At 40.6% G+C, this 10464-nt stretch overlaps 1 protein-coding gene across 1 annotated transcript in view; it reads left to right on the forward strand.

Moving 5' to 3' along the window:
* Positions 1-9799, forward strand: part of LOC115162182 (elongin-B) — a 19528-nt gene extending 9729 nt beyond the window's left edge. The window contains exons 2-4 of the mRNA XM_029713242.1: positions 4607-4741; positions 6938-7046; positions 7515-9799. Of these exons, the coding sequence (XP_029569102.1) occupies positions 4607-4741; positions 6938-7046; positions 7515-7627 (357 nt within the window). The 3' untranslated portion in view covers positions 7628-9799. The remainder of the gene's footprint in view (positions 1-4606; positions 4742-6937; positions 7047-7514) is intronic.
* Positions 9800-10464: the final 665 nt, after the last annotated feature.

Here is a 10464-nt window from a genome sequence, read left to right on the forward strand (position 1 = left end):
TCAAAACACAGTTTTAAGTGTACAAATCATTAACTAATATGCAGGAATAGTTTGAAGTATTGTAAACCTAAACACAAAATGTGCTATCTACACATATAGTGCATTCGGAAAGTATTCAGACCCCTTGACCTTTTCCACATTTTGTTACGTTACAGCCTTATTTTAAAATTATTTGGAAAGGCACACACCTGTCTATAAAAGGTCCCACTTTATAAGGTTCCACAGTTGACAGTGCATATCAGAGCAAAAACCAAACCATGAGCTCAAAGGAATTGTCTGTAGAGCTCCGAGACAGGATTGTGTCGAGGCACAGATCTGAGGAAGGGTACCAAAACATTTCTGCAGCATTGAAGGTCCCCAAGAACACAGTGGGGGACCTTCGGAGCTCTACGGACAATTATAAAGACAGGTGTGTGCCTTTCCATATCATATCCAATCAATTGAATTTACCCCAGGTGGACTCCAATCACGTTGGAGAAATAACTTTAGGATGATCAATGAAAACAGGATGCACCTGAGCTCAATTTCGAATCTCATAGCAAAGGGTCTGAATACTTTTGTATATATGTTATTTATTTTTAATAAACTAGCAAAAAATTCGAAAAACCTGTTTTCTCTTTGTCATTATGGGGTATTGTGTGTAGATTGATGAGGATTTTTTTATTAAATCCATTTTAGAATACAGTTGTAACGTAACAAAATGTGGAAAAAGTCAAGGGGTATGAATACTTTCCGAATGCGCTGTGTGTGTGCATCCCGGAGTCGCCTCTTCACTGTTGACTTTGAGACTTGTGTTTTGCGGGTACTATTTAAGGAAGCTGCCAGTTGAGGACTTGTGAGGCGTTTGTTTCTCAAACTAGGCACTCTAATGTACTTGTCCTCTTGCTCAGTTGTGCACTGGGGCCTCCCACTCCTCTTTCTTTTCTGGTTAGATACAGTTTGTGCTGTTCTGTGAAGGGGGTAGTACACAGCGTTGTACGAGATCTTCAGTTTCTTGGCAATTTCTTGCATGGAATAGCCTTAATTTCTCAGAACAAGAATAGACTGACAAGTTTCAGAAGAAAGTTCTTTGTTTCTGGCCATTTTGAGCCTGTAATCGAACACACAAATGCTTATCCTCCACATACTCAGGACAACAGTTTTCAGCTGTGCTAACATAATTGCAAAAGGATTTTCTAATGATCAATTAGCCTTTTAAACACTTGGATTAGCTAACACAACGTGCCATTGGAACACAGGAGTGATGGTTGCTGATAATGGCCCTCTGTACGCCTATGTAGATATTCCATAAAGAATGATCAGTTTCCAGCTACAATAGTCATTTATAACATTAACAATGTCTACACTGTATTTCTGACCAATTTGATGTTATTTTAAAGGACCAAAAATAAAAATTTCTTTCAAAAACAAGGAAATGTCTAAGTGACCCAAACCTTTGAACCGTAATGTATATACAGTACCAGTCAAAAGTTTGGACACACCTACTCATTCAAGGGTTTTTCGTATTTTTTACTATTTTCTACATTGTAGAATAATAGTGAAGACATCAAAACTGAAATAAAAAATGAAATAACACATGGAATCATGTAGTAACCAAAAAAGTGTTAAACAGATTCATCAAAGTAGCCACCCTTTGTGTTGATGACAGCTTTGCACACTTGGCATTCTCTCAACCAGCTTCATGAGGTAGTCACCTGGAATGCATTTCAATTAACATGTGTGCCTTGTTAAAAGTGAATTTGTGGAATTTCTTTCCTTATTAATGCATTTGAGCCAATCAGTTGTGTTGTGACAAGGTAGGGGTGGTATACAGAAGATAGCCGTATTTGGTAAAAGACCAAGTCCATATTATGGGAAGAACAGCTCAAATAAGCAAAGAGAAACGACAGTCCATCATTACTTTAAGACATGAAGGTCAGTCAATCCAGAAAACTTCAAGAACTTTAAAGGTTTCTTCAAGTGCAGTCACAAAAAACCATCAAGCGCAATGATGAAACTGGCTCTCACGAGGACTGCCACAAGAAAGGAAGACCCAGAGTTACCTCTGCTGCAGAGGATAAGTTCATTGGAGTTAACTGCACCTCGGATTGCAGCCCAAATAAATACTTCACAGAGTTCAAGTAACAGACACATCTCAACATCAATTGTTCAGAGGAGACTGTGTGAATCAGGCCTTCATAGTAAAATTGCTGCAAAGAAACCACTACTAAAGGACAACCAATAATAAGAAGCGACTTGCTTGGGCAAAGAAACACGAGCAATGGACATTATACCAGTGGACTGTCCTTTGGTCTGATGAGTCCAAATGTTAGATTTTTGGTTCCAACCGCCGTGTCTTTGTGAGACGCAGAGTAGGTGAATGGATGATCTTCGCATGTGTAGTTCCCACCATTAAGCATGGAGGAGGAGGTGTGATGGGGTGGAGGTGCTTTGCTGGTGACACTGTGTGATTTATTTAGAATTCAAGGCACACTGTTAACCATCTTGGCTATCACAGCATCCTGCAGCGATACACCATCCCATCTGGTTTGCGCTTAGTGGGAGTATCATTCGTTTTTCAACAGGACAATGACCCAACACACCTCCAGGCTGTGTAAGCGCTATTTGACCAAGAAGGTGAGTGGAGTGCTGTATCAGATGACCTGGCCTGTACAATTACCCGACCTCAACCAATTGAGATGGTTTGGGATGAGTTGGACCGCAGAGTGAAGGAAAAGCAGCCTACAAGTGCTCAGCATATGTGGGAACTCTTTCAAGACTGTTGAAGAAGCATTCCAGGTGAAGCTTGTTGAGAGAATGCCAAGAGTATTTAAAGCTGTTATCAAGGCAAATGGTGGCTTCTTTGAAGAATACATTATTTGTTTAACACTTTTTTGGTTATTACATGATTCCATATGTGTTGTTTCATAGTTTTGATGTCTTCACTATTATTCTATAATAAATAAAGAAAAACCCTTGAATGAGTAACCTACAAGTGCTCAGCATATGTGGGAACTCTTTCAAGACTGTTGAAGAAGCATTCCAGGTGAAGCTTGTTGAGAGATTGCAAAGAGTGTGCAATGCTGTCAAGGCAAAGGGTGACCACTTTGAAGAATCTATTTGTTTAACACTTACTTTTTACTTATTTATTTTTTACTAAACACTTTTTTTTTTAAATGCATTGTTAAGAGCTTGTATGTGAGCATATCTGTAACGGCCGTCGTAATGAGTAGACCAAGGTGCAGCGGGAAAATATATGCTCATCTTATTTATTATAAAAGAAGGAAAAACCAAAAGAAACACATATACAAAAACGAACGCCACTAAACATTCCCGTCAGGTGCTACATACACTAAACAGGAAATAACTACCCACAATTCCCATTACCAAAACACCCCTATACATAGGACCTTCAATCAGAGGCAACGAGGAACAGCTGCCTCCAATTGAAGGCCAAATCAATAAACTAAACATAGAACTAGAAAGACTAGAACATAGAAATCTACTAACATAGAACATAAACCAAAACCCCAGAACACTAATCAAACACCCCTCTACAAAACACATAGCCCAACAAACCCCGAAACACTAAACAAATACCCCCTGCCACGTCCTGACCAAACTAATATAACAAATACCCCTTTACTGGTCAGGACGTGACAATATCACTGTAAGGTCTATACCAGTTGTATTCGGCGCATTTGACTTACAATGTAGAAAATAGTAAAAATAAATACATAATAATAATAATAATAATAAATAAAACCCTTGAATGAGTAGGTGTGTCCAAACTTTTGACTGGTACTGTATATATATATATATATATATATGATATATATACAAAATATAGGATAACTTTGAAGAGCTCGGTTTGTTAACATCTGCTCAACTCCGAGGCATCATTTGCTCCTGTTTAATCAGCTTCTTGATATGCCACACCTGTCAGCTGGATGGATTATCTTGGCAAAGGAGAAATGCTCACTAACAAGGATGTAAAAAAATGTTTGCACAAAATTTGAGATAAATACATTTTTTGTGCATATGGAACATTTCTGGGATCTTTTATTTTAGCTCATGAAACATGGGGAAAACACTCATTTCTGTTCAGTGTAGTATTGAAAAAGTACAGAAGTTTAGATATGCCCTTTAGATTCTTCAAAGTAGTCTAGAGCCTCCATAGTTTCTGTGCAGCAGCCTGAACATTTTACATCCCTACTGAGTGTAGTTAGTCAATAACAGTAGACATAAGACAATACTGTGTTTGTCAGCCTAAAATTGTATTTTATGGGCTGTATCATGAGCCATAATTGGGTCACTCATAATTCTGAAATAACTCTCCAGGCTTACTAAATGCTAACTTGTTGATGTGCACTGTATTTGTGTGTATACTTAACACCTTCTCCTGTGGTGTATTCATTACGCAGATTCTGTTGCAAAACATTGTCTGTTGCAAAACGTTTTGCAACAGAAACCGTTTACTCCAAACAATTTTTTTTTTTAATTGGAAAAATTCAGGTAGGTCCCTCAGTTTTGTTCCGTTTGCTCTGTTTGCTTCCGTTTGGCTCATCAATGGTAAACGGTTTGCATTGCAAGACAATTTATACACCCCTATTCTTTCCTCTCTCAGGATGTGTTCCTTATGATCCGGCGTCAGAAGACCACCATTTTCACAGACGCCAAAGAGTCCACCACCGTCTACGAGCTGAAGCGCATTGTCGAGGGAATTCTCAAGAGAGAGCCTGAGGAACAGAGGCTCTTCAAGGTATCACAGGTTCTACCTTAGTAGTGAGTTGGGTTGAGTTATGCGATTGTTAATACACTACACCTGCTCGTCCAACATCTCATTCCAAAATCATCAGCATTAATATGGAGTTGGTCCCCTTTGCTGCTATAACAGCCTCCACTCTTCTGGGAAGGCTTTCCACTAGATGTTGGAACATTGCTGCAAGGACTTGCTTCCATCGAACCTCTTGAGCATTAGTGAGGTTGGACACTGATGTTGGGCGATTAGGCCTGGCTCGCAGTCGGCATTCCAATTTATCCCAAAGGTGTTCAATGGGGTTGAGGTCAGGGCTCTGCAGGCAGTGGCGTAAAGTACTTAAGTAAAAATACTTTAAAGTACTACTCAAGTAGTTTTTTGGGGTATTTGTACTTTAGTTCACTATATTTTTGACTACTTTTACTTCACTACATTCCTAAAGAAAATAATGTACTTTATACTCCATACATTTTTCCTGACACCCAAAAGTACTCATTACATTTTGAATGGCTAGCAGGACAGGAAAATTGTCAGATTCATACACTTATCAAGAGAACATCCCTGGCCATCCCTATTGCCTCTGATCTGGCATTGCGCACTAATTGTTTGTCGGGAGCTTCATGAAATGGATTTCCATTTCATGAAGCTTGTTACGTACGCCTCTAGGAAGAGGGAACGCAACACCCTGCTACAACTCAACTCCCCGTGGAGTGAAAGAGGTATGGGACTGTAGGTGCGAGTAAGGATGACAAAGGCAGAGAATTACCGTTTACTGGGAATTTATTCCTTCCCACAGTAAATTTGGGGAAAAGGGGCTGAAAGGAACCAAAGCAAAGAAAGTAAATGTCAAAGCCCCCCCCCCTCATACCTTATCTGCCTACCCACTACTTACCTAACTTAGCACCACCTGGTGCACTAACCAAAATACAAAGGGGTGGTCCGCCCAGGTCTTACCTAGTGTGCATAGACAATAAATCACTACGGGTAATGTATGCCCGCGGGCATCTTGCCTAAGCACTCCCTAGGTGCCTTCCCCTTCCCCCTGGGAACAAATGATACAGAAAAGTACAAACAAGTTCAATAATCAAAACAGTCCTTTGGACTTAAACATACCTCCGCAGGACCGCTACAAAATACTTCACAAAAAAAACTCTGAGAAACAACTAACCCAGGACATAACCATCATCTCTCTCAGAAACAACCAACACAGGACATATCAATCATCCTTAACTCTCTTAACAACAACCAACACAGAAATCATCCACAGCTCTTTCTAAGAAACAACCAATACAGGCTATCACCCTCAGCTCCCTTCTGAGCAACAGAACACTGGCTTATATAGCTGGAGAAGGAGTCTAATGGGATACAGCTGTATCCTGACGAGGGGGAGGGGTCAGCTCTCCAATCATCGATGTGGCCGACCAATCAGCTGCTTGGGGGGGAATTTCAGGAAGCCATCCTGAAACACACACATACAAACAAAACCACAACACAGAAACTGTGGAACGTAACAAAGCTCCCGACAAACAATTATTGTACTGACGTTGCTTCCAGAGGCAGTTTGGAACACGGTAGTCAGTGTTGCAACCAAGGAAAGACGATTTTTATGCTCTACACGTTACAGCACTCGGCGGTCCCGTTCTGTGAGCTTGTGTGGCCTACCACTTCGTGGCTGAGCCTTTGTTGCTCCTAGACGTTTCCACTTCACAATAACAGCACTTACATTTGACCAGGGCAGCTCCAGCAGGGCAGAAATTTGACGAACTGATTTGTTGGAAAGGTGGCATCCTATGATGGTGCTACGTTGAAAGTCACTGAGCTCTTCAGTATGGGCCATTCTACTGCCAATGTTTGTCTGTGGAGATTGCATGGATGTGTGCTTGATTTTATACACATGTCAGCAATGGGTGTGGCTGAAATAGTCAAATCCACTAATTTTGGCCATGTAGTGTGTTTTTGTTAGCTATATTATTTTTCAAGAGGGATCTCCATCTCACCAGAAAGTTAACTTCTCTGACTTATATCACATGTGAGCTAGCCTCAGTTTAAACAGTCAAGTAAATGTTTAAAAACATTATAATTCTGCATTTGGGTCCACCACCAACAGTGTCAGATTTAGTCGTCACTTTAAAAACATAATTTAGTGTCTCACGACTTTCAGTATCATTAGCAAATGTAATCATCTCTTTCTTCCCCCAGGATGACCAGTTGCTAGAAGACAGTAAAACTCTTGGCGATTGCGGCTTCACCAACCAGACTGCAAGACCTCAGGCCCCAGGCACTGTTGGACTGGCTTTCCGAATGGGCGGTACATCCATTTACACTAACTACTCCTCCAGCTACTTTACTGTCACCAGTCCCAGTGTAGTCCCCCTCTATTGGATTTGGATTAGTTATGCAAGATTTGAGAGCTTCAGGCTCCTCTGGTTTTTAAATATTCTTATCTAACAAGGTACAGGCTTACAGGGTGCTTCCGAACAAAATGCGTTTTAAAAAAACAGCAACTCGATTGTTTTCAATGAGAGCAGCGCATTTGGGGAGGGCCTAGGATTGTGTTGTGCTGTCCTTCAGGAAAGTTGGGGACGTTAAGGGTCTTCCAATTGAAAACGAAGATTAGATACAGACAGGTGTGCTATGACTGTTTGATTCGTCAGTTGACCAGTGAATGAATTTGCAGCTACTACTGACCACCGTTTCAGTCTGTTGTTCTCAGTAGGCTGTAATGTTAGTACGCTGTGTTATTGAGCCCCCTTTCTTTCTCCCCTCCCCTCTTCAGATGAGATGTTTGAGCAGCTGCAGGTGGAGGAATTCTCCAGCCCTCCAGAGCTCCCTGACGTCATGAAGCCCCAAGACTCTGGCAGCACTGCCAACGAACAGACTGTGCAGTGATGAAGGGAGGGATCGGGGATGGGAAATGGCTGTCTACAAAAACAGCCAAGGAGGTATAGGTGGCAGGGTAGAGGATATGTACCATAATTTTGGGTTAAGATGGGATGGGGCATGTGTAACCAAACCAGGTTACTACCAACCACCTTCACCTTAACCGGACACTCCTGGATCCCTGTGAATTCTTTGCAAACAGCAGTTACTTTATGATAAGAACCCCCCTTCCTTGCTCCCCAGCCTTCTTGTCAGGTGCACCATTCTGTTCAAACACATTGGGAACGAGTCTGACACATGAGTGTCAGGCTCAAATGCTCTCATTTGAATGAGTGACTCGGTTGGTTTTGAGTGTGACTCTCTGTGTGTGTGTGTGTGTGTGTGTGTGTGTGTGTGTGTGTGTGTGTGTGTGTGTGTGTGTGTGTGTGTGTGTGTGTGTGTGTGTGTGTGTGTGTGTGTGTGTGTGTGTGTGTGTGTGTGTGTGTGTGTGCAGGGTGTGAAATTAGCCGTAGTGGCTGGTGGATGCCCGAATTTTACCAGCCACTCACATTTTTCACCAGCCACATTTCCCCCTGAAAAAAATATAAATCACCGAAAAGACTGTACCCCATCATGCTTTCACCACTGCTTTCACCACTGATTCTATTTTCCAGAGTTGACACGCATATTCACACTTAAATGTTTTTTTTTACATGTGGGCTTTGGATTTAGAAAAGAAAAATGCACTCAAATGCTCTGTATGACCACCCGCAAATGTGTCTGGTAAGAATAGACATTATTTGAGGCAATGCCAAACTACCAGCATGTGGTTGGTGTTAATTTACCACCCTGTATAAGTGTTAGATAATTATTGTTCTTACTATTATTATTCTTAAAGGAAAAACCTACCCAAAACCGCAAATTCCTATAATTTACAGTGTTAAAAGAACACTATGTGAGAACAATATTTTTCATTTTGTCGTTATAATAAGGTTGGTAGCAACATGTGAAAATCGTTGTGGAAATCTGTTGCAGCTCAAGTCGACTACAAAACCCCCAATGGAATGGTCTCTATGGGCTGGCTACAGTAGCTAGGTAGGTAGGTAGCTAGGTAGCTAGCAAGCAAGCAAGCAAACGTAGCTACACACAATAATACCAAAGTCAATATCAGCATGTGAAGTAGCTAGTTATCTGTAAATTCGCCGAAAGAAATTGCACTATTAATTTAGGAGTCTACAATCTCACCATGTTCAACATGCAGATCGATGTGCCTCGCAGAGGTCTCACATTCGCAACGGCACCATGCAATGCTCCCTGGACTGAAGAGGCAGACAAATATGAGAAATGTGCTGGATGCACAAAAACATTATAACATTCAAAATGGGTGAAACTTTCCTTTAAAATGGCAAAGTGGCATTTGTGTGTAACAAACAATGTACTGGAAACAAAATGCATGGGTTAGGAGTCAAACGTTAAAACGTGCAAACATGCATGAGAGAATCCCATTGTAAAGAACAAGAAAAAAGACTTAACGCTAAAATCTCCACCATCGGATAGCCTTTCATCATAAATGATCTTCATGTTCCCCAGTTCTCTTCTCTGGGCCACATTCAAAATAGTCAAATGTTGTGGAACGGTTGCAGATAGAAATGTCATGAATAGATCTGACGGGATTGCTTATTTTACACAAAGAGCAGCATGTTTGTTCCACATCATATATTCTTATCTGAACACTCCACAATGTTGTGTGCCGCTAAATGCAGCTCAGGTTAAGCCAGTTCCAGTGTGCATTTCTGAATAGATTTCTTTCCACACTTCGACCTGGAAGGAAAACTCCTTTACACTGTAAGGTAAATGCTGTTCTCCTTCATTATAGCATCGTTCTAGCTTATTTTTATTTGATGTAATGTGGAAATTCTTCCATTTTCAGCCCCTTCACTCTTTTTTGTTTGGTACTGAGACCAAAGGCTTGGAACTCCTGGACTAAGCAGGAGAACCGGTTGGTTGAGGACATCTTTTTGTGACATTTAAAACAAAACTTGGCAAAAGATTGTATCAGCATTGGACTGGTCTTTGGGGTGGGTATGCCATACATCAGGTCATGTGACAACAAAAAACCGGTGTGACATCAGTTTCCCCCCAAATGAAAAAAACATAGACTGTAACTGTGAGCTTAAATAAATATTTGTTTCTTTTTTAAAACATGTTGGTTGCTCTATTCAATTGACAGTATTTCAGTGTTTATAACTTATTAGTGGCATACCTAATACATGACTAACATTTAGTTGAGGAATGTCATTGTAAACCATAGTCAGTCATGCTCATTGCTTAGTCAATTCAGAATTGAAATATTGCTTTTTCAATGTTTTTGGTCACATCCACTATTGAGGAGAGGAGTGACATTCTCAGTTCTGTAGCAACAATTCCCGTACTTATTCCTTGTGAATGAAGCTTGACATCTCTAACCAAATGTGTTTTCTAGATTAGATTAACTGTCACAATTTGTATCCTGGCAGACACGATGTGAAGGACCCCAATTGGAAATAGATAGTGCAAATGCGCAACAACACCATTTCACAGCTACATCATTACCGTTAGTTTGGCGCTTGCCAAAAATCTAAAATGTTCTATCCCAAATATGGACTAGGAATGTAAAAGGTGACCTCATTTGTCGGGTAAATGGGGGGTTGTAACAAGTGGTGTATATAAAACCTGGATTACAAATACTATGTATTTGCCAGTGAGAGGTTTTTAAGGTACCGGTCGGCCATATTGGCACTCCCCAGAAGAAGGAATTCTCCATTATTTCAATTAAATGGACAAAATAACATGTATTTAAGTAAAATTAATAATAATTGTAGTGGGGA

The sequence above is a fragment of the Salmo trutta genome, chromosome 2 (assembly GCF_901001165.1).
Source record: "Salmo trutta chromosome 2, fSalTru1.1, whole genome shotgun sequence".
NCBI lineage: Eukaryota > Metazoa > Chordata > Actinopteri > Salmoniformes > Salmonidae > Salmo > Salmo trutta.